Here is a 25409-nt window from a genome sequence, read left to right as displayed (position 1 = left end):
TATTGAAGAAATCAACAGCAGACAGGATAAACAAGGGCTCTGAAATAAAGTATGATGAATTAGCCACGCAGCTATCCAGGAATAATGCAGTAATATGACAGTCTGAGGCAATGCAAAGTATTACCAAGGACACTGAAGATATTCTGGTGCAAGTTTTCACAGTCTTAGGCAAAGCAAAACAGTAAATAATATTTCTTGCATCAAAGCCGGTCCATTAATCACTGTGAAGCCCTACTGGAAAGCAGAGGATAGCTACCACAGTCTATCAGAAAACTGGAGCCAGGAGACAAACAGAAGCAGAGCGAGGAAGTAGCACCCAGATATCAGGATTCCAAAAAGAGTAGAGCCAGAGCCAGCGAAACTGTATGACGCAGGCCAGAGGTCAGGTTAGAAATGAAATACTGAAGCAGGTCAGGAACAAACAGGATAAGATACCAGAGCCAAGAAGCATGCATGTCAAATGAGTGCATGACAAGTTAGAGTTTAAATAGTGATCAAATCCGCTCACGAGGGAAAGCACAACTGCACTGCAGCTCAAATCTAATTCAAAGCAGAAACAATTCTTCAGAGGGAGACACACTTATGTAGCTGATATGCATAGCAGATCTGTGTGCACACAGGATGCAAGGCAGATTGTCTCTAACATAAACCTAGATTTAAAAATGTTACATTCTTTTCTCAGTGCATGTTGCAATCCTACTTTATGTACGGGGCACGGCACAAATCATGTGGCTCTTAGGAGAATATGTGATCCCAATGACAGGTGTTATGTCCAGCTCAGCCCCTGGAGGAGCCTGGAATGTGAACTTCTGAAGAAGCCTCGTGAAGAACATGAAGAGCTCCATCTTGGCCAACGTCTCACCAGCACAACTTCTCTTACCTAGAACAAAGAGATGTGGAGGAGACTTTAATATTAATATCTTCCAAATACTTTAAGTATATTACTGTTGAGTTTCTCAACATTCATAATCCACTCATTACCTCTTTATTTATCTATCTATCTATCTATCTATCTATCTATCTATATATATATATATATATATATATATGTACATATATATTAAAAGACAAAAAAATAGAAGCGCCACACATAGTGTATTATATGAGAGACAAAAAATCTCCAAGGGAAAGTACTGGTGAAATAGCCTCGTACCAAAGATCAAGTAATACACAGCTTATCTGATGTTATTCCCAGACGTCTGTATGATATGAGTCCTCTCATGCATTGTCTTTATAGCTTCTGGTAGTATGAAACTGAAATCTCAGAAAGAGAACTATTATAGCGTAATAAGCCTAAAACAAGGCTGAGATTACATTACTAGAATAGGGACTATAGTAAACTCATCCACAGGAATTAGCATAATAAAAGTTTTAATATCAAAAGTTAAAAATATGCCCGTACAAAATGAAAGACATATTGAGGCATATCTGTGAATTTCCCCGATGACAACTGCGGATATGATAATAACAAGCGCCATAACCCTTTGATGGCACAAGGGCGCATGCGCCGGATGATGTCATTCGGTTTCCATGACGCCGACACAGGATGGCGCCGCACTCGATATTTAACAAGTGCACTATCAGTATACTTTCTCTTCCTCCTGATGAAGTTCTATTAATAGAACGAAACGCGTTGAGGCATATTTTCTTTTGCTGTAATTGGATTCACTGCTTGTTCCTGGGGCTATATAGAGGTATTGTCCTTTTTGAGCTTCTGTGTGGAGACTTTGAGGAATTTCCTTATGTATGTACCGGGGACTTAACTTTTGACAAGTGAACCTACATCCAGACTATACAGATAAGCTTATATATATTTTTCAGTTAGGGAGTTTTTTTATTTATATTTCATGCTTTTTAAACCATTGTTGAGAAATTACTACACCATATGGTACATTCATAATTATTTTCCTATCTGGCGAGCGGTTGAGAATCTGTGAGATTGGTGCAGACTTACTAATAGATAAAGAAAGTATCAACCATTGAGCGGTTTAATGCTATATCTTTATGAATGAAGAAGATCAGTCCATGTAGCAGTGAAGCGGCAGGTTGAGTGACCAAGGAGCAGTTATACAGATAAGCTATTTATATCTTTATATCTGGTACGCATATTATTTTAGAGAATTCGTGCTGTCACCATACTGCACGACCATTGTTGATTTCATTGAAGCAACTTATGATGTCACAAATGGACTTTGTCACTATCTTTATATGAACTGCATGCATGGGGTCCTGTGATTTGCATTTTTAGTTATATACCCACTGGGTTCTCTGTTCATACGGATTGAACTTACTATTATTATTTACAGATAATTTGATTGTTCTCAGTGTACACCTAAAGGAGCCGTCCTTCTTTATCCTTATATATATATATATATATATATATATACATATTTTTTGTTAGGACTGGGACATGAAGGGCCCACAGGGGAAATACAAAGGTAGAGGGCCACCAAATGAGGTGTGGCCAGTCACTGGAGAGGCGTAACCAGACCAATAGAAGGGATGTGGTAAGCCCACAAAGCACAGCTAGCACCATAATGTAGTAGATAAAGCATGAAGTGTGTATATAAAGAGCACACAGTCTAGAAGTTGCTCGTGCACAAAACAAAGCAGCTGATCAGCCCTCGAGTTGACCTCTAGATTTGCAATGGTCCACAGTCCTTGAGAACTATAACAATTTGTTTATGAAAGCGAGCGTTCTTTACTCATGCAATATCTCACTGATTTTACTTCTCTGGTGTACTCAAACATGAAGAGCACCATGACCCTCCAAATTATGGAAATTACTGTTGTCATTTGTACTACTCATCTTTTGTCTTTCCCTGATTAAGGTAAGTTAAAAGGTAAGTTCATGATTCTGTCTCTATATTCTGTATAGTTTTTATTTTTTGATATTAGGCTGTATACAATGGTCTGCTCAACTTAAATAATAGTTTCAGTCCATTATGTAAGTAATTTAAGGGAAATACCACGTCTAACTCACCAGCTGAGAAAGGCATGAATGCTTCATTCTTTACAAACTTGCCGCTGGCATCCAGAAAATGTTCCGGGTAAAACTCTTCTGGTTTTTCAAAGTGATCCTTGTCATACAGCACTGACGTCAGAAGTGGGATTATGTGTGTCCCCTAAAGAGTTGTAAACATTTGCATAAGTGACACTTGTATAGGATAACTGAAGTCTGCATCTTTCAGTATTATTATTGTTAACAATATTGTATTTTTATGTCTCTACTCAGTGGTGAAGGTGGGGATGTACACGATGGTATGCATGGTGCCATACCAGCACTTCTCCAACTGCCTTCATTGTAACACTACCAAATTCCATTCACCTACATTTTCCATACTGCCATTTCGACCACTTTCTCTACTCAAAATTCATGGTGCAAATATATTACTGTTTTATGGGGTGATAAGGGCATGTAGTCAGCTTGTATCACAGCACTTGTATCACTATATAATAACAGTAACTTTATATAATTCTGGAGATTAACTGACTCTCATGGCCTGATGCAGAGTTGGTCATCAATTGGGCGTAATTTACGCTAAAAAAGCCACATGTAAAAATAAACTCATATGCTAAGCCATACAGATCTTAAGATTTATGCAGGCTGGTACCAGTAGCATATGTGCCCGATTTACACCAGGCAGATGTCACAGACAGTTACGTCCCACTTGTGCCAATGTTTTTATCCATTTTGTTTTATGTGCAATTCATAATTAGACAACTCAAACAAACTCTATTACAGCAGAAACAATTCTCTGTCCTTTGTACAAAAAAATGTTTTGCTTAAGCATGCACACAAACCATAATATATGTCTGTGGAATGAGGAAAGCACCAATCAGCATCAGTGGTGCAATTGTCAATCACAAGCAGTTTGCTAGTGCCGGAGACCGTCCTCATCATCCTCTGCTATTTGCATCCCCTTTTATTTTGTGAATAGTGTGCTCAAGTGATTGTATCTTTGCATGTTATTGCAGTGCCACTACTTTCCAGTCTTCTTAGGTAAATCTAAGAGGATTTAACGATGAGCACCATTATACTCTGATGGTGAGTATATATAGTATTCAATCTGCACCAGCCCCTCGGTGTTTAAGAAAAAGCTGTCTGTGCCTGATGGATAATTAACTTTTGAAATGTATTACAGGGATCATCAAACCTCTCTTCAATGCGTTGTTCCAGCTTTTATGAATAACATTCAATATTACTTTTTACTTGACTGCATAATGCAGTCTTCCACTTCACTATTTTCAACTCATTGACAGATACCTACTGTCTTTATGTATGCTTCTTATTTTATTATTTCCTTCTGCTTGTTTATATCCTGAATGCTAACCCTCCTGTCAGCCCATTGTAGAATTTTCAACTAGGTAAGGTATTTAAATTAAATGCAATATATAAACAAGTGCCAAGGAAAATCTCAGCAATGAACAAACTATTCATAGATAGTTTTGTTGGCATCTTATGTTACATTATGCAAGAATTTGTTCTTCTCTTAGATTGAATAATTTTTCTGTTGTAGTGCTAGTCTTGTGGTGTTTCTAAAATGGATTTACAAGGTTAAAATGAGCTTCATGTAACACGTGATTGCAGTTTTACTTTGATGGTTAAAACTTGCGTCACTGTTTGGATCTTGTATCTCTTTTCTTATATACGAATCAACTTTGTACCTATGTGGCGGTGAACTTTCAGGAATCTGGCCCTAAACAGTCAGACAGCTGTCTAATCTACAGAGTTGAAAATGTGGACTTTGAATCATTGACTTTGAGAATACAGAGATAACTAATTGTATTTAGGCTGGGTACATAAACAGAAAATTTCCCCCAATGCGATAGTGTTAAGGATTTTACCAACTACTGAAAAAAAAGTCCTGATCAGCATGCTAGTTTATTTGTATACACTATACACGCTTTACCTTCAGATCTGTGCTCTTCATCTGTCATAACCAAAGGCTGAAAAGATCGTGACTCTGAGTCTGCACACTCCATATTGACACTGCTGGTCGTGAGTACATACACACAATAGAAATGGAACAACATTGTTCCATCGTTGAACAAGATTTTTAGTTCAGTTTAAAAATAATATGAAACGATACGATGTGCTTCAGACTGATAATGCTGTCATCGTGCAGCCTATACACTAATGCAATATTGGACCCAACAGTCGTTCATCGTGTGACTGGCCCGATAATCATCTAAAAACCCTGTAGTGTATTCCCAGCCTTATACTATTCCTCCTTGTGGAGAAGAACTGAGTTGTTTATTACTAATTTTAGGTCCTACATTTCTAACAGATATGGTTATACATTTTAAACCTTAACAAATTACTTTGCTTTTTATTTGATTGATTACTGTGACAATAACATAGATCTCAGGTTTTAAAGATTCCTCCAATGAAATTTTTATTTCACAAAATGCCTCAGTCTTTAAAAACTGGCCACCTGATCAACAGCACAAAAAAGTACAATTCCTATTATTTTGTAGATTTAATGCTAACAAACTGTTCCTATTTGCTAGACTTTAAAGTTTAATATGTATTGAATAAGAATATTTACAATGCAAACCCCCTGCAAAAAATAACATTATAGCCAAGTTCAGTAAATACGCTGTGATGTCATGATTGGGACTGGAGAACGGGACTGCAGAAAAATATACCTGGAAATGATTTTAGATGTTGTCCATTAATAGTTAGTAATTGTTAATAATTGCATAAATAATTGTTAACTAGAGATGCTGAGGCTCGGTTTTCCGACCATCGAGCCGAGACGGGAAAGTATTGAGCGGAGCCGCCTCGGTACTCTCCCGCTTCCTCGGATCTGTATCTAGGCATCATCAATGGGTCTTCAGATTTCGCAGGTTTTGGATTCCATAAATACATTCCTCCCCAGGAGAGCCAGCGCCATTGATCACACAGAAACAGGGGTAGCAGTGTTCTTGTCACTCTCCAGTTTCCAGTGCCTAAGCTCAGTGCCATTGATCATACAGAAACAGGAGGGGTTGCATTGTTCTTATCACTTTACAAAAATTGTATGAAAATGACTGGAAATTAATGTTATTTAGGCTAATAATAATGTAGGAACAGAAAAGTGTTAAATTATGTGATTTTAAGCATCTTTCAGCAATTTTATTTTTTTTGAATACAGATCCAAAACCAAAACACATGAGAGCAGTTTTGCTAACACCAAAACACAAAGTTAATCAGATCCAAAACCAAAACACGGGGTTCAGTGAACATCCCTATTGTTAATACATATGTAAAGTAGCCTTGAAGAAATCAATATTTGCAATGATGGGAAACAAGATAAAATGTGTTTCTTACCTTTGGTAGAAAATAGCCTCTGAATGTGACATCTTGCGTAGTAGCATGTGGGAGGTTATTCGGAACTATATTTCCAAATCTTTGAATCTCGTGAATAACAGCGTCAGTATAGGGCATATCTTTACGGTGACTTACTTGAGGCTCAGATGAACCAATAACATTTTCAATCTCACTTTGGACTTTTCCTGTTTCCAAAATAAGAGTTAATAAACACTAAAAACACCTCTTAAGTCCTCACACTTTCAAATTGGTGATTTTTGCCGACACTTAACTTACCGGCAAAAAGTATCACTTAATTGATATGTGCACCTTGTTATATATAGCTTTCCTTTCAGAATATGATAAGTTATATGATATAGAATAAATAGTACATGCAAGATGATCTCTTACTTTGGATTTCTGGGTGTTTCATCATCAACAGAAGACCCCATCTCAAAGTGGTTGAGGTGGTCTCCATGCCAGCAACAAAGAGGTCTGCTACCAACCCTATTAGATTTTCGTTGGTGAAATATAGTTCGGGACCAGGCTTTTCCTGAAATGTGTAAGACATGCTTTGTTAAAACAGCAACATGGAAAGAAACATTACGTGGCATCAATGCTTAGTGCTTAAAATATAAGCAGGAAAACCATTACAATATATTTAAAGCATATATATTACTGCAAAGTATGCAATAATCATAGTGCTGTGTTGCCATATGTTGATTACGTGTGCTAGGTATCAATGGATATTCAAATCATTTATGTATCATACACTATATTAGGACCCTGATTCATATGCACCATATTTGTGTGTATATCATAAAGTACAGATGGAGAACTTTTCTTTTAACCACAAGGCAGGATCAAGCATCTTTCACATAGGGTGACAATTACGGCGTTCACCCCTTACGACGTGCGATGCAAGTCCATAGTATGGACTTGAGGGGGTTAATATGATCCCACCCAATGCATCCTATCCAGCGCTGAGAGCAGGAGAGCTTGATCACACAATATGCAAAAAAGAAATGTGCTCCATTTGTGCATAGGTAAACAGAGAAGGGGGTTTCCTAGTGCCGGGAACGCCCCCCCATCCAAGCCTGGGGCACTGTATAATTGAGGTGGCTGGATCCTGCTCCCGCTTCACACAGCTCTGCTTGAAAAGGGAGAGATGTTAAGTGCACGCAGCATTGCCCATGTATATTATGGGGATAGGAAGAGTTGGAGAGCAGCCAAGCACTGTCTAAAATTATAGCTACGCCCCCATGCATGCTGGTCACGCCCACTGGCGGCGTGGAGTAGAAACCCCCCTCTACAAATCCTGAGTTTGCCCCTGTTGTGCTATATGTGTATATAAAATATGTGGTAGAGAGTTTGACAAAAGTAGAATTACACCCATAAAAATCCTCTGTGATAGTTCCTATACTGTAACTCTTAGGGGTCAATTCAATTGACCGCCAGGTGATGCGATGAGTCTTCGGAACAATCCTTGGAGTCACATCGCTTCTCAGTTTTTACCAAAATATCCGTTCATTTTTCCTTGCATCCCATAGAGATAGTGAAAATGAGCGAATTCTGTACCGCATTACCCGGCAATGTGCACAGCTGGACATGATGGCCATATTTGGGGCTTGGGGAACCTCGCGGAAAGTTGAATCTGCCCCTTAATGTTTGAAGTCACCCACTCTGTCTTAAATTGTATGTTTTCCCTTGGGATGCTTCCACTGATAAGACTGTCACTGTTTTGGAGATATCCACCCATTTTTATTTTTTTTATTTCAATTTGCTATCCCCAATTGATAATAAGATGATTTGCAAAATGTTTTTTTTTTCATTTTTCTGCTGCCCTTCTGAAATACAATGCTTAAACTCACAAACTCCACAACATGAATGTCAATCTGTTTTACATAGAGAAAAAACATTGTAGTAGCACATTCAAACAATTAGACTAGAGGGTAAATGTATTATGCTCCGGTTTTTTCATCTCGCGGGAGATCGGCGACTTTGCATGTAAAATTTAAAGCGGCGCTGGCTTGTAAAGGCAAGTTTAAATTTTACATGTAAAGTCGCCGATCTCCCGCGAGATGAAAAAACCGGATCATAATACATTTACACCTAGGTGTACCCCATACTTGCCTACCTTCTTCAGCTCTCTTCCTGGAGCCAGCCAGTGGAGGTGGACGTGAGGGGGCGGGGCGGCCAAAATCACACCATTTTGGCCCCGCCCCCTGTGACGTCATGCCGCAAATTGCGTCATTTGCCAAACGCCGCGATTCACAGGGAATCGCGGCGTTTGGGATCTAAATCTGCCCACTTCACTAGGAAGTGGGGCACTTCCTAGTGAAGTGGGCAGAATTCAGGAGATTGCCACACTCACCTGGGAGTCCGGGAGACTCTCGCAAAATGCGGGAGTCTCCCAGGCATTCCGGGAGAGTTGGCAAGTATGGTGTACCCTGGTAGTTTAAATCTGACAATGCTGGTTGATTCCTCTCTTCTGGCATAAATAAGTGAGATGCAACTGAACTAGGTATAATTAATCTGCATGAGATAAAGCTATTTAGTTATATCTCTACTCTATCTACTGGTGCACAGGTCTACCGCAGCAGATTAAAATCACCTGTGTACACTTTGCCTTGAAATTTTAATGGCTTCCTGCACTATTCTATTATTGAGAAAAGGAAGGATATGTAGGGACCTCAAACTGAGCTGAATGATGTCAGCTGATAAGTCGATAAGTTAGAATCCACTTTGACAAGTGTTATCTTTCCACAGAAGATAATAGAAAATGCAATGATAATATATTGAATTGCTGCTTATTATCAAGTGGAGGATATGAATTAGCAAAATAATATTGGCAAAGTTCTGTTTTAAAAGAATTCAAACATTTAACAAATAATATTTACAGGTATAAAAAGGAAAATTGTAGTGTTGCACATAGCAACTGATAGGATGTTTGCTATCACTTTAAAAAGGCAATTGCAAAGTGACAGAATGTTATTGGCTTCTCTGGAAAATACCAACTTTTTCCTGTGCACCAGTTTTAAGAAATGACATCCCCTCTATATTTTATTGTATTTAGTTGCAATATCACTGACAGCGCATTAGTCTGCTTATAACACATGTGTTTTCATTTCTCTATCTCTCTTTTGCTCCTTTTATTCACGGTAGATGGATGTGTTCAAGATAATCAGATCCCTCCACTGAAATAATCGATTTGACCTCCTATGCTATGTTGCTTCACTATATTTAGTAATGTAGTGAAATACTATATACAGCTCTGAAATACCATTTGGTGCAATATACTGATAAAGTATAATGTGTTGTAATGATTGCTGTACCATTGCTAAAGATTACCTTGTGGAGGATTTCTGATTATTGTATCTGTGAATATCTCTGCATTCTGCAGATAATTGCACAAAACATATATAGCACAATGCACTAATTACTGCAATAAGCTGTACTCTGGTTATACTGCTCTGTGAAGGCATAAGGGAGTTAATAGATGCATTCCTGTCTTGTATCTCAGTGTAAGGGCTAGATTTACTAAACTGCAGGATTAAAAAAGTAGAACTGTTGCCTATAACAACCAATCAGATTCTAGTTATCATTTATTTAGTTCATTCTACAAAAGGACAGCTAGAATCTGATTGGTTGTTGATGAAGAGTACATAAATAATCTATTATTTGTGTTTCATTTTATAACATATATCAGAATTTAGCCACAATTGAATGAGCACACTGGCTTTGCACAAAACCTTCCTTCCCCCACTGGAAACATGACTTGTGAATACTTGTAAAACCAGTCTTTAGTTGGTCAGTAATTAGCATATGAATGCTGTGAGCAGTTCCTGTGGAAAAGGTAAACTCCGCTCACAAGAAGGTTTTTCATACACTTACACAAGGAGAAACTTTCTTTCGGGAGCTGGTGGCAGACTGATGAGACATGCGGCCATGCAGGGAAGTAAGTTCCCTGGCTAGTAGGAAAGATGGAGTTTTTGAATGGAATGAATGAAAGGTGAGTTAGAAACATAAATGTTATAAATGTTGTAATGTGTTGTTGAATGGAAGATGGTTGAATCTGGATGCATGTGAGTATATGATAATGAATTGTCATTTATACAGATGGTAAATGTGATTGGAAGTATTTTGGAGCTTGTGTTGGTTAAGTTTTGGTCATGGAAGCAATGGTGTCATACATAGTTCTGTGGTTCTGTGTTGGTTTAATGTTGTAATGGAGTTTTGTTTGGAAATAGTTATAGCAATTGTATGGAAATGGTATTGCATAGTTTTTGTTAAATGGAATGGTGGTGTCGGAAAAGCATTTTGTGGAAAAGTGAAGAAACCGTGTAGATGGTATTGGAAAGTCTGCTATGCTGCTGAGGATTTTAGATGCATAGTAAGTGATTGGATTGTTTTGTTAGACTGTTGGTTTGAAGGGTAGTTTGTAGCTCTGAATCTCTAAAATAGTGTGGTTTATGGCTGGAAATGTTGGCGTAGTTGATATTGCAGCGGAGTGAAGTGCCACGTGTTCAGAGCAGGCCGAGTTTCAGACAGTGGAGAAAATGAATCTAGTATCTGGTAAGCCTGTAAAATGGCTGCCATCTAGAAACTCATGAGAAGGGAATGTGGATAGTAAATAATGGCTGTTGGACTTTGAATGAGATATGTGAGATGAATGAAGTGTGCTGTGTGGCTTCCCTCCCCCATAGGTCTCCTCCCCCTACACACACACACACTGTCAGGTGCTGTCTCTGCGCCCTCCACAGGCGCCGCAGTTGGACACCTTCTCTCCGCAATCCTCATCCTGTTGCCTAGCAGCAGAACTCTATATCTACTCACCTGTCTGCAGCCAGCATGTCTTTACCACCTAAATCTCCCTAAACCTATCAGGAGGCATCTTAGAGTACTTAAAGCAGCCTCTGGCACATGTCTAGTGCCAGAGTATTGGTTCTAACCAGCTCCAGCATTTAGTTTATATTCCTGTTTCTGACCTCCTGTGTATTTGACTCCTTGGCTTGTTTGACCTCTCTTCCGGATATCCCTTGTACTTCGCTGCCCGCACTGGTATTGACCTTTGGACCGTTCCTGACTACTCTTGCCTACTCTCAGTGGTACCTCGCTTCCTTGGTTTCGACTCGGCCTGTCTGACTACCCTCTAATGGCTGCACTGGTGACTTCCTGGGAGAACCGCGACCTGCACATCGCACGCAGCAAAGCCGAATCCTCCTTGCCGGGGTCCCTGGTGAACACCGGTGGTGTGTTAGACTCCGCACCTCTCAGGTTAGTAGCGCTAATACCAGTCAGTGATATTCCTCGTGTAAAAGTATGACACACACACACACACCTTTAGAAATAAGTTAGTTAAAGCACACACACAATGACATGTATATTTATATTACAGGCAATAAGTGTAATATATGGCACCAAAATCTATATTTTGTGTAAAATATTGTTACACTATATACTGTTTTATAATACAGCACACTTTAAATGACGTTATATCCTGCTGTGGTTATTCTTGAAGCTATGAGCATAAGCTATTAAATGAATATTAATCCTATGGATTTAAGGGAGAATAAGAATTATATTTCGTAGGTTAATTTAAAAGTACTTTTGCGAGGAGTTGGTTGACGGTAATAGTTCTATATTATGGTATTAAATGGTAACCCAAACATTTGCCAGAATATTAAGGAGATTTAAACCCCATAATCACCCAGGAAACACTTTTACAGTTGTTATGAGCAACATCTCCATTTTTCAAACCCACAGTTTAGTAAATCTAGCCTAAATGTGTTGGGATTCACAAATCTCTAGGTAGTCCGTAATGTGGATGAAAGTGAGGCATATTTCAAAAATGTATTAAAAAACGTAGTGAATAATAATTACAATACCTCTTGTTGTTTCACCAGAAATGTGTCGATAAGATTCCTCTGATCATTAACATCCAATTGTTTCTTATGGGCAGGGAAGGTCTCTCTAATAAATCTGTGCATTTCTTCTACATTGTTAGCACAAGTTTTGTAAACTCCGGAAAACCAGCGCATCACAGATGGAAACGCGTTGTACAACTTACAGAGAAAGAAGATATATTTACTGTATATATATAAACACACAACAGCTAATACAGGCTCAGGAAGCACTTGTGATTTAAATAAACTTAATTTAGAAACATCTTGGAGGCGTGAAACCTTTAAACTTATTTGAAAATAAGCAAAGATTTAAGCAAAGAGAAGAGACCAGTAATTTCACACACACAGTTCACACAATAGCAGATCACTGGGAGGTATTACATTAAAAATGTTCAGTCAATGGTGAAACTCCTGAAGACAGAAATTGTCCTTTCTCATTGGAATGTCAACACCTCTAGGGTAGATGGAATACAAAGTGTATCAATGCAGATTGATGTTCTATTTATGCTGCTCCAATCTATCTGCCCAACTGATGGAAAGGTGAGTTTCAGTCTTGAGAAACCAACATTTGGAACTCAGTGAGTCCATTTTGATGGGGCCCATTTTCAATGACAACATACTAAAACTATTGTTTTCACACTTTGAAATTATGTAACTATGTTAATGAAATGTAGTGAAAAGACTTGGAGGAGTGGTCCCGGCAGAATGCACAGTTGCAGCCAACTCTGAACTTTGGGTCATCCTTTTAGGATTACTGAGTCTCCCTCGCACAGAAGAAGGTGGTCATGTGGAGGGGTCATTCTAAGGTGAGATGGGTGAGTACTACATTTTGCAAAGTACATCTCTTTTAAAAGAAAATTATAAAATTACAATTTACTTAAAGACAGCAAAATGTTACAGAGAAGGAGCATGCAAACACCACTAAATATAATCAAAACTATACACATTCTTCTAATGAAATGATCAAGTTTTATAAAGTAATTTCTAGTGAATATGTTCTATAGTACTCAGCAGGCAAAACTCAAGGAAGTTTGTGGATAAATCCATTTGCCAATTATCAGCGTGGCTGACAGCGATAGACTGTATACAATATGAAAAGCAGTTGCTTACCATGGCCTTTGGACTAGCAACTAAGTGGGAATTTTCACTGGCAATATTCAAAAGCCTCAAAAGTTTTGGATCCTCATATTCAAATCGATGACTGAGTAATATGGAAACAATTATATTGGCAACAGCAGCATTTATAATCAATTTATTGTCAAAGGGCTTGCCTGGAATTGGAAAGAATAAACATAATAAATAGCTTAAGAAGAAAGTAAAGGAGCATCATATATATACTTTATCTATCTATATATATTATCCATAGTAAAGCTAATATTCGCCCAAGAAATGTGTGTTTTGCCTAGCAACGGGGCTCAACTTCCTTCTCTAGCTTTGATTTTTGCCCCATTACTAAGGTACAAGAAGCTTTCATGGTTTCTCTCACTATTACTTATGAATATAGACATCTTCTCAGAAGATGACTCTAACTTCATGCATTCATGACAAAGATGACTATAAAAGAAACTATGTACAGCTGAGTAAATTGAACAAGTTTAATTAAAGCAGTCACTGACCTTTGAAGGAGTTTATATGTGTCACTAGACAATCACTTTCTTCACTAATACTGTTTTCAATTGTTATTCTCCCCATCCCAAAATCTCGTAGAGTGGACAGAGTGAAACGTCTCATCACTTTCCAGTTTTCACCATTAGAAAAAATAACTCCTGATTGGAAAATAAAATATTTGATGAAGAAAAACCAAGATTTGCGGTGTTACAGCCATTTAATACAGATAAAATCCTTATCCGATATGTCAGACAATGATGGTATAGCCTCTGTGCTTTGTATAGGGGATGTTCTGTGGCACATGAGCACAAAATGGAAACCTCATGTCTAGTACTGGCCTTCTGTGTGTCATTTGCCCACCTCCTTATCAAAGAGGAATGGTCAGATTTCTTTATAGTTATTAGTTTAAGTGTAGGGGTTATCTGGTGAGCACACATAGTGGTATATGTGCAGGATGAGTCCCATTTGTCCGTAGCACTGAAAGGGTTAATAAATTAGCTAATTTTGACCTTAACATATAAATTTGTTAGTGAAAAATCTAGTGTGTAGTAGGCACTAAAAAAATTAATAGTATATTTTTAGGGTGCATCTTTTTTTTTTGCATATCTTTTAATAAATATTAAATTGCAAATATCTAAACATATATGTTCTTTATGTAAAACATTATTATGAGGATCATTTATATACATCCTCTCCCCAATTAGTACTTTGGTGAAGGTTTTCCTGGGCACTTCTACCTTTTACTCTATCTAAATGCTGGTCCCTGCTGTTAACTGAACTATGGAAGAGAGGTACCATGAACATCCCATTAGATGCTGCTTTTACTGACTTCTGAGTCCTCCGAAATTCAGGGGTTGGCAACTATGTGAAAGTAAAGGGGCGAGACTCAAAGAATGGACACCCAGTTTTCTGCACCCATGGGAAGGTGGAGGTGGAACTAACTTGGACAGGGAGGCTGTTCTAAAGTAGTAAACCATTTTGTAAGAGAAGGAGATAAAAATTAGTACATGATCAAAAATTAAACTATTGATTGCAAAACAGTAAAATGTGTACTTAGAGAGTAATATGCAATATTGTATAAATATATATATATATATTAGTGAACAAGCAAACAAAAACTACTATTAGTACTACTGCTATACTATATATAGTGTATGTATGTATATATGTATATATATATATATATATATATATATATATATATATAATAAATATTATTATTGTGATAGGGGTGACAATTATATAATTTATACAATAACTTTTACCATGTCCTTTAAGTATATCATGGAATAATGGCACTTTTGCTCTTTCAGAAAATTCATCTGCGTGGTTTACAAGAGCATCTTTCACTGTCTCATATCCGGTCAGGACGACTATTTTCTCTTCTCCTATTTGTATACTGAAAATTGAGCCATACTTCTGGGAAAGCTGCAAAACAACATAACATTAGTTGTTGATGTAAGATGTATGTCTTTTATTAAACACCGCTACTAAATCTCTATGGACTTTTGGGAAACTCTGCTATCCAAACAATTGTCAAGGCAATTTGAATTCTTCTTTTGAATATTAAAACAGATATCCATCCTAATACCAAGAAAACATGAATTACATACGTTTACATTATTTAATGTTATTATAATGCTTATAATTTCTCATGTTTAGTGTCTGAAAGAAGAGGATTCCCTTTTGCCAAACAAGGTTAGAGCTGGCAGAACAGAGGACACAGAATCTAAATGCCCCCGATATTCACCCGCAAGGAAGTTTAGGCATTGCTGCAGGAATATCCGCTGCTTGTGGACCTCTGAACTGCCTCTTAGTGTGGCAAGCTGGTAACAAAGTATAACAAGATGCTGAATCAGCAAGCTGGAGAAGTTCAATTGTAAAGCTCTTTGGAATTTGCTGGCACTATATAAATAAATGTTGATGATGATGATGATGATGATGAGCATCAGCAACACCAAAATCAGATACACTGGAAGTCACAGTGAAGTTCCATGTCAGCAGTCAGACGATAAGTCAAACAAGCTGGGGTCTGCAACATATGAGACACAGATGAGGTACCAAATCAGGAGACAGTAGCAAGATCCAACAAGCCAAGGTCAGGAACGCAGGGAGACATACTAAAAGGTAGGATAAAGTATAAAGGCTGGAGTAAGGAGAACTAATAATCTGGCACTGAAAGTGCACAGAATGATGTTTAAATTGGTTCATCAGATTGAATTAATTGGGCCTGATGGCAGTGACGGTGAGCAGACGGCAACTAGAAAACCCTGTAAATGCAGATAGGAAACAGAGCAACTAGGTGGTAAAGTAAAGGAGAAGTAAGCACCGGGTACAAGTGAGAATTAGACCCCTGGTCCAGTGTAACCAGGGAAAACTAATAAGCTCCTTTGGATTGCAGTATCATCTCTATGTGGATGATACACAAATCTATATATCCTCTCCTGATCTTTCACCATCTGTGTTGTCTCACGTTACTGACTGTCTTTCTGCCATTTCATCTTGGATGTCTTCTTGCCAACTCAAACTCAATCTTTCAAAAACTGAATTTAAAATATTCCCACCCAAAAACAGAAGCTTCCTGCCTGACAATTCTATTTCTGTTGATAACATGACCATAAATCCCACCCAGCAAGCTTGTTGCCTAGGTGTAATCCTTGACTCACAACTGTCATTTAACCCCCACATCAACTCTATATCTAAATCATGTTACATACACCTAAAGAACAATTCCAGAATACGCACATATCTCACACAAGACACTGCAAAAACCTTAATTCATGCACTCATCATCTCCCGCATCGACTATTGCAATTCCCTCCTTACTGGTCTTCCCAAAGTCAGATTTGAACCCCAACAATCTATTTTGCATGAAGTGGCTAGATTGATTTTCCTTGCAAACCGTTATTCCTCTGCTGAGCCACTCTGTCAGTCTCTACATTGGTTGCCTGTATTTCAACAAATCCAATATTAAATTCTTCTACTAACATACAAGGCCATCAACAAAATTGCACTGACATACATTTCCTCACTTGTCTCAAAATTTCTCCCAACTCGACACCTCCGTTCTGCACAAGATCTACGTCTCTCTTCCACTATCATCACATCCTCCCATTCTCGGTAACAGGACTTTTTCGGGCTGCACCCACTTTCTGAAATTCCCTCCCTCGCACAGTAAGACTTTCCTCTAGTCTTCAAACCTTCAAGCGTTCTCTGAAAAAACCCACCTCTTCAGACAAGCTTATGATATTCCTTAACCACCATCTTATTCTCCCTAGATTACCCTATTACCCCCCTCTACACAGCTAACACAAGACAGCAACCCTCTGACCAACATTTCCACACACACAGCCCACTCAATACTTTTACCTTTGCATTCTAGCTGGTCCATTGTGCAATATGATGTAGCACATACCCTTGTGTTTCAAACTCCCATTGTCCTATAGATTGTAAGTTTGCGAGCAGGGTTCTCTTACCTCTTACCTCTCTGTCTGTATGTATTACCCAGTATTGCCTTATTAATTGTATAGTGCTACGGAAGTTGCTGGCACTATATAAATAAATTTTGTTGATGATGATGATGAAGGCTTGTTGGGAAATCTCTTGTTATAAATGTTTGACAAAATGGGGGTCTTAACCAGAGGCCTTAACCAACGCACTCCTCGGGTCCACAACCTTTCCCGTCAACAAGCAATGGTATGACACTTTTGGACATATTAATTCAGAATTTGATTGGCCATGTATTTCTTTTGTTCCTGTATTGAAACGGACTGTGGAGTAGGACTGGGAAGATAGTAATGATTAAAGGTATGAGCAGAGAGGCATAAAATATGTATGGAATACATAAAGAACAGGGTCGTTCTGGCCTAAAGACCACCGGCTTAACCAGTTCTAGAACCTTGAATGGTCCACTAAAAGGAGGAGTAAATTTCATACTAGGGACCCTGGTAGAGATTCTGGGTGGAAAGTCATACATTCAGATTCTAGCTATCATTTTGTAAATGACTAAAATCAGATTGCATGCTCTAGGCAACATCTCCACTTTTCAAACCTGCCGGATACTTGCATCTTGATAAATTTAACCCCTGGAATTCAATTGGGTATTAAAAGCCTTATAGTTTTATAGCGTAGAGAAGCCTTTGGACTGCAGATAATAAGCTGTTGACAATTTGTTTAGACACAAATTGGGAACCTTGATTGGACACAATTTCAAGTGCAAAATATTTTTAACAAAAGCAGAAGCCATCATAGCAGCAAAAGTGAGGCCTTTGATAGGGACAAACTAAGCTGCTTTGAAAAAAATACTCCATAATCACTCAGATGGTATTGTGCCCTTTGGATTGGGGAAGGTCTGTAATAAAGGTCATGGGAAGATGATTCCTGGTTTATCTGTGATGGATAATGGTACTAGAGGCTCCATAGGACTTTGATGCAGCACCTTATGTTGGACACAAATGAAATAGGCAGGAACAAAGTCTTAAAAAATTAAGATATCATTCAAGTACACGGCATTAAACCCTATAAAGAACATCACAAAATATTTTGTTGACAAAATTCTGGAACACAGCAGGAGTGTTACACAAACCAAATGACATCACAAGATACTAATACCCATCCCTGGTATTAAAGATAGTCTTCCACCCATCTCCCTCCCTTATGCAAATAAGAATATAGACTCCGAAAAGTTCTATTTTGAGGAGACAGTTACTGTCAAAGAGCTATTAAATTAAAAGTATAGGATACCTGCTCTTAACTGTGATGGCATTCAAGCCCTGGTAGTCAATACAGGGAGGCAGCCTCCTATCCTTCTTCTTAACGAAAAGCTAAACTGGCCCAAGTGGGTGAAGCTGAATTCCAAATAAATCTCAAATCCAAATTTTCTTGAATATTAGCGGACATAGCTTGTGTCTCTGGTAAAGGTAGTGGGTAAACGAACGAGGAGGAATACTACTAGGACAGTAGTTTAATTGCATAGTCCCATCGGCTATGGGGAGGCAATTCTTCAGCTTTTTGTTTACTAGAGACATCTGCAGGGGGCTACACTGTGTGTAAGAAAAGTATAGTTTTCAAAAAACATATAGGCATGTGTGAACAAGGGGTAACCTTTTGAAGACACTGCTGGTAACTGATAGGTCCCCAGGATAAAATCTGGGTGGAATGCCAATTGATTGAAGAGTGAAGTCCAATCAACAAAGCATCGTCGGAGTAAAATATATTCCTTATGCTGCCCATCTACAGTCTTGCAGAACCACCAAAACTTCTGCAAGCCTGATCATTTTGTGTTTTTTATTGCGTCTGGTGAAATGCCACTTTTGGTGGCCCAACGTTCACTGTGGTGTTCAATAGTATGTACACATTTCTAAACGCCCTGAAGCAAACATTTTTGCTTGCTTCTGCCTCTATCATTACCAACTATGGCATGTGATTCCATCACCTTAGAATTTTTGGTGTATCTCCCTATTTCTAAAGGTTTCTGCTATTATGAATGATATCCTAAATATGGTTGGCCAGCTGACCAAAATGACACATTTCATTACACTTTAAAATGTTCTACCAATTCATTGATTCAGGAGGTGGTCTCACTGTACAGTGTTCCAAATGACATCCTCTCAGACCAGCAATTTAACTATTGTTTATGCCAACAGTTTTGCAGTCTCCCCAGCATCAACTTACAACTAATTACTCCTTATCACACACAATCTAATGGGGAGTTTTCCTTCAACAAAACTATCCAATTAACAGTGCAAACTTTCAGCTGTATTGCACCTATGGATTTCATCCATCCCGCTTCCTCATACTTCATGTATATTTTTTCAGTTCCTTCTATTCTTAAAAGATCCAAAAGATCCTTTCATCCTCTCCTCTACCCAATGATGTAGTGTTCTTGCATCAAATCAACACAGATGATAAAGCCTTAAGAGAACTTTTGGTGACTCTGTCTGGTTATCCAACCATAATCTATGTTTTCAGCTCTCCTCCAACAAAATAGGCCAGAAATATATTGGACTTCTCTGAACCATCGCTCAAAGTAATTCTGTTTCCTACAATCTACAATTATACAGAACACTCCAGAACCATCCTGTTTTACACATTTCTCTCCTGAAACCTTTTGGTCTGGACCTGACCAATTCTTGTGAATGTAAAACAGGAATATCAGGCAGTCGCCATTCTTAACTCAGGGAACCACAGTATGTCTTTTGGTGAAAAGGATACAGCATGGACAACAGTATGTTCCCAAGAGCTTTTCATATCAACCCTCTCTATTATATTTCCACCATCTGCATCCCAACAAATAAGGACATCAGTGTCCAGTGCCATTTACTGGCTGCTGTATCTTAACTTACCTGGCTCATAGTTCTGACTACAAACCTCCACATATGTGGATCTTCCTCTTACTTCCCTATACCTTCATTTGGAAATTTACTGACAGCCAGAATCACAAATGGTTGGTTCTCCTAGCCTCTGAACTTACACCCATGTGATCTGGTATAGTATATTACTGGTTCCTGCTTCAGAGCCATTGACTCCTGCTATGCCAGTCCTGGATTTAAAGTTTATCGTAGAACAGTGTCTTTTTCCTCTAGTTTATCCATCTCTGAAAGATAACTATTTTCTCAGCATTTTTTGAGTTCTACTGCAGACCCTTACTTCTGGTCTTGGAAAAAACTCAACCAGAAGGATCCATCTGGTTCCAGCCCCTGTCTTGCATGAAGAATGATCAGAAAAAGAAGCTTTGTCCCTGTATAAATATACCTTAAATCCCACAACAAAATAAAACATAATTACATCCACCTCTCTGAACGTTAAGTGAACAATGTGCTGTCTTTTTTGTTAAATTAGCATAAATATAAATGATCAATGAACTGTCTACTTTTGTTTTGGTTTATAAGACAATCTATAACAATTTTGGTAGAGAACATATGCTCATCAGCACTAACTAACTGTACACCAGCTACTGGATGTCAGCGCATGTCCACTGCTCTGTGTTGTTTACTTCTAACACCATGTTAAGGTCATTGCTGAAGGTTAAGCTGTCTAAATTATACCCTTTATTATTTATCATGAAACCACTTTTACCATGGCACAGAATAGAGCCTGATAGGTACTCTAGCAGTCCACCAATGCAACATGAACAGTGAGATGACCTCTTTGAAGCTGGACAGTGTCCTTTATGTTGTCCTGACACTAGTGATTAAAGACAGAGTTATTTCCACTCCAAACAATGCACTATGATAAACATATATACATAACAACCATTCAGTTACATATTCACATTGATGAATGGCCTTGAAATGTCTGCTACTTTATCTTTATTCTAGAACTGTAATCTTACAGTCTGCTAGTGAACAGCACCAGGCTCACTCCCCTGCTTGTCCATTTGTAGAAACAGCCCATCATGGAGTGCCTTTATTATAGTAGGCTTATTGCAGTAAATTAAGTGTTACCTGTTTAAATGTTTCATAAGGCTTCTTTGTGTTTAACATGAGCATGTTTCCAATGAACGGTAAAGGTTTAGGTCCAGGGGGAAAATTGTGATAAATGTTTCTTCTGCGTCCATAAAAAAAAATTGCCACAAAAAGACATAGAATAGTTGATAGAAGTATTGTGATTGGATCGGTGGTATTCATTATGTCCACAAAGCTTTCTTTTCTATCAAAAGACAATAGTTACATGAGAGCAATAATATACAGAAGCAATAAGACATTGAAATGAATGTCAGTTTATATGTCTGATGCCATGCAGTTTCAAGGGGGCTATCTGTATATAGATGGTGGACTTGTATTGGGGCTTATCTAGAGTTAGACACATATGAACCTTGAACATTTTTGGGAAAAACATATACAAGAAAACATATGTCCAGCTGAAAAAAGTAGCACTTGTGTCAGTTGTTTGTCGGGCATACATGTATGTTTACACCCACAATAGCGTAGAAATAGAGTAGAGATGTGGTTTGACAGTAGTAAATGCTAAAGTGGCATTACCCTATAAGTACAAACATTTGTTATCTCCTTTAAAAATCAAATTGCATCTTCTTTCCTGCAGTAGTCCAAATAAAAATATTACTTAATTAAAACGAATACTATGCGACAATGACTTCATATAATATAGCCACCATGCTAACGGCTAAGTACTATCAGCTGGAGGGTGTTAATGTATGATCAGCCAATCAGAAGCGGCTAGCTAGTGTTGCTGATAGTCACAACCATCATTTCACCAGACCTACAGCACCCGCAAAGATATGCCTTCTATGCATATGCGCCCATGTCTTATTGTGCCACAATGACAAGAACACACCCTTACTATACTCAGCTTCAGGGGCGGATTGGTCATAGGCCTTACCAGGAACTTTACCGGTAGGCCGATGACCTAATGAGTCCGCCTGTCTGTTTTTTTTTGTTCCTTTGATTTTTTTTTTTTTACATTCTTAGACCTGTCGCTCCCCCCTGTGGCCTATCCGACACGAAGTGGATATCACATGGGACGCGCACCATGTGACAGGTGCCATCCCATGTGAGCAGAGAAGCGCAGCTTGGAAGCGGCTGAAAGGTAAGTGAGCGGAGCGCAGCAGCAGGGTGCTGATTTCAGTGTGTGTGAGTGGAGGGGGGCCGATTCCTGTGAGTGTATGTGCACAGCGGTGGGGTGCTGATTCTAGTGTGTGTGAGCGGAAGGGGGGCTGATTCCAGTGTGTGTATATGTGAGCGGAGGCGGGGCTGATGGCAATGTGTGTGTGTGTGTGTGAATGAAGGCAGCAGGGGGCTGATTGCAAGGTGTATGTGTGAAGGCAGCAGGGCGGAGGGCTGCTGACAATGTGTGTGTGTGTAGGCAGCAGGGGGGGGTGATGACAATGTGTGTAGGCAGCAGGGGGGGGCTGAGGACAATGTGTGTAGGCAGCAGGGGGGGCTGATGACAATGTGTGTAGGCAGCAAGGGGGGGCTGAGGACAATGTGTGTAGGCAGCAGGGGGGGCTGATGACAATGTGTGTGTGTGAAGGCAGCAGGGGGGGCTGATGACTGTGTGTGTGTAGGCAGCAGGGGGGGCTGATGACAATGTGTGTGTGTGTGTAGGCAGCAGGGGGGCTGATGACAATGTGTGTGTGTGTGTGTGTAGGCAGCAGGGGGGGCTGATGACCATGTGTGTAGGCAGCAGGGGGACGACTGAGGACAATGTGTGTGTGTGTGTGAAGGCTGCAGGGGGGGCTTGTGGCAATGTAGTGTTTTGGCAAAGGGGGCCTGTGGCAATGTAGTGTTTTGGCAAAGGGGGCTTGTGGCATTGTAGTGTTTTGGCAAAGGGGGCTTGTGGCAATGTAGTGTTTTGGCAAAGAGTGCTTGTGGCAATGTAGTGTTTTGGCAAAGGGGGCTTGTGGCAGTGTAGTTTTTTGGCAAAGGGGGCTTGTGGCAGTGTAGTGTTTTGGCAAAGGGGGCTTGTGGCATTGTAGTGTTTTGGCAAAGGGGGCTTGTGGCAATGTAGTGTTTTGGCAAAGAGTGCTTGTGGCAGTGTAGTTTTTTGGCAAAGGGGGCTTCTGGCAATGTAGTGTTTTGGCAAAGGGGGCTTGTGGCATTGTAATATGGGTGTGAGGTAGGTGGTGGCTAATTAATGGGTGCTATTTTGTTTGTGGAGTTATGGTGGGGCAATTTAATTTAATAGCGGGGACTATTTAAGAAGGGATGGTTTGGGGGCTATTAATTGAATGTGGGGGTGAGTTTGGGAAGAATGAGTTATATTTATTAAATGGAATTTGATTTATTTGATGCCAGTGATGGTTGCGGAAAACATAAATGCTATTAATTTATTGCTGGAGCTGTGGACGTTCTCTACTTTAATTTGGGTGGGAGGTAGGCTAGTAATTTAATGGTGGACTGCAAGTTGGAGCAAATTATTTAATGGTGGGTGCTATTTAATTTATTAGTGGAGTCTATTGATTTAAGGTGAGGTGACAGGACCTGTAATTTAATGGTGGGGTGGTTTGGGGATATTGAATGTGGGGCTGAGTTTGGCAAGAGGGCTATTTATTAAATATGAATTATTTAATGCCAGCACGGTCATGGGAAATGGTTATATTTATTAAATGTAAATGCTGTTAATTTATTGCTGGGGCTGTTTGGAGGGAAATAGGTTTATTTATTAAATGTGAATTCTAGCATTTTAATGTTGGGGCTGGGGGGAAGCCTATTTATTAAATGTGGGTGCTTTTGATTTAACACCGGAGCTTGTTGGAGTTTTATATATTTCATGTACTTATTTTTTTTCGAAATAGGGCCCCCAGCATTCCAGGATCCAGACAAGTGGCAACTGATCAAGAGACACCAGCAACCACAGGTAGGGAAAGCAACAAGAACAGGTAGGAGAGAGCAGGACAGTCTGCCAACTGTATTTTTCTATATTGGCAGTTCCTCTACAACATGTTATTAAATAAACATGAATATGTTTCAGCGGGACAGTCCTGATTTAGGACTCTGTCCAATGAGTGGGAATGTTGGGACAATTGTGGTATGTAATGGGCAGTCTAGCAATATTCAGCCTTTTGATGGCATAATCAACTTTGTATTAATCCCGCCTCTTTTTGTGTTTGCTCTGCCTACACTTGATTTGGTCCCGACCACATGAGGCCACTTCCAGATTTTTTTTCCAGGGCCACTTTATGTTCCCAATCCGCCCCTGCTCAGCTTGCACTTGCCTGCCCCTGATTGCTCTCATTCCTCCTGTCTAGATGTAAGGAGACACAAATCAGTGATAATCAAATAATTATATACAGATGTTAATGTGTGCACATTAGCAGTACAGACATGTACATCTTACACAAAAGAAATTGATTTACGTCCACTTCTAAATGAGCCCTATTAGTTAAAATGTAAAATATAATACATTGTTAGCATCTGCCTTAGTATGCTGCTTCATCCCAGCAGCTCCTGCCTCTGGGACTATTCTGGACTTTATTATTGTAATTACCGTGCAGTACTTGTGTACCACCAAAGGTGCTGCTATTCTGTCATCTCGTTCCACTACCAGGGGTTAACTATTTGCACCTGAGGGTCTCATATATATGCCTGCCTCTCCCAGTATCCTTTGCTGGTCATTAATGTTTCTGTGCCTGTTATGTTTGTTACTCTTGGACTACTGCCTTGCTTTTCTCTTTTCCTGTGGAAATCCTTGTTTCACCGGTTCCTGCTTCACTGTAGTATTTACCACTTACCTGTACCTTGTCTCCTGGAAGCAAACCTGACATCTGTAATATACCTGTTATTCTGCATTACCTTGAAGGCTGTTAATTCACTGGCCTGGTCTGTATTTACATTGCAATACCTGGACTGTGTTTTCACTGCAATAAACAGTTTAATGTTTTCAACATATGTCTGGCTCCATGGCTGTAATTACAAGGACCTAGTTTGTGGAACAGATTTTTAACAGACATTCATTTATTTTTAACTGCATTCTGCGTTTTTCACTCATTTTATTTGAAATGTGGGTGTTTTTTAAACATCCTCTCGTTTTACTTGTTCCCAGATATTACTTCAGTTTTTCCTCATCTTAGTAAATGGAAATTTAACTGTTTTACTATTATTATTGTTATATTTTAAAACATTGTAACTTACATTGACCAA

General features: G+C 39.0%; 1 protein-coding gene across 2 annotated transcripts in view; it reads right to left on the bottom strand.

Annotated features, from left to right (window-relative positions):
• Window positions 1-317: 317 nt before the first annotated feature.
• LOC142143443 (cytochrome P450 2K1-like) overlaps window positions 318-25409 on the bottom strand; it is a 39116-nt gene continuing 14024 nt past the window's right edge. For both annotated transcript variants that reach the window (XM_075201291.1, XM_075201292.1), the window contains exons 2-10: window positions 21255-21459; window positions 15075-15237; window positions 13818-13967; window positions 13312-13472; window positions 12184-12360; window positions 6707-6848; window positions 6317-6501; window positions 2984-3125; window positions 318-880 (exon numbers count right to left, since the gene is read on the bottom strand). In XM_075201291.1, the coding sequence (XP_075057392.1) occupies window positions 702-880; window positions 2984-3125; window positions 6317-6501; window positions 6707-6848; window positions 12184-12360; window positions 13312-13472; window positions 13818-13967; window positions 15075-15237; window positions 21255-21459 (1504 nt within the window). In that variant the 3' untranslated portion in view covers window positions 318-701. The remainder of the gene's footprint in view (window positions 881-2983; window positions 3126-6316; window positions 6502-6706; window positions 6849-12183; window positions 12361-13311; window positions 13473-13817; window positions 13968-15074; window positions 15238-21254; window positions 21460-25409) is intronic.

This window comes from Mixophyes fleayi, chromosome 3 (genome assembly GCF_038048845.1).
Source record: "Mixophyes fleayi isolate aMixFle1 chromosome 3, aMixFle1.hap1, whole genome shotgun sequence".
Classification (NCBI taxonomy): Eukaryota; Metazoa; Chordata; class Amphibia; order Anura; family Limnodynastidae; genus Mixophyes; species Mixophyes fleayi.
This window is presented reverse-complemented; position numbering and strand designations above follow the sequence as displayed.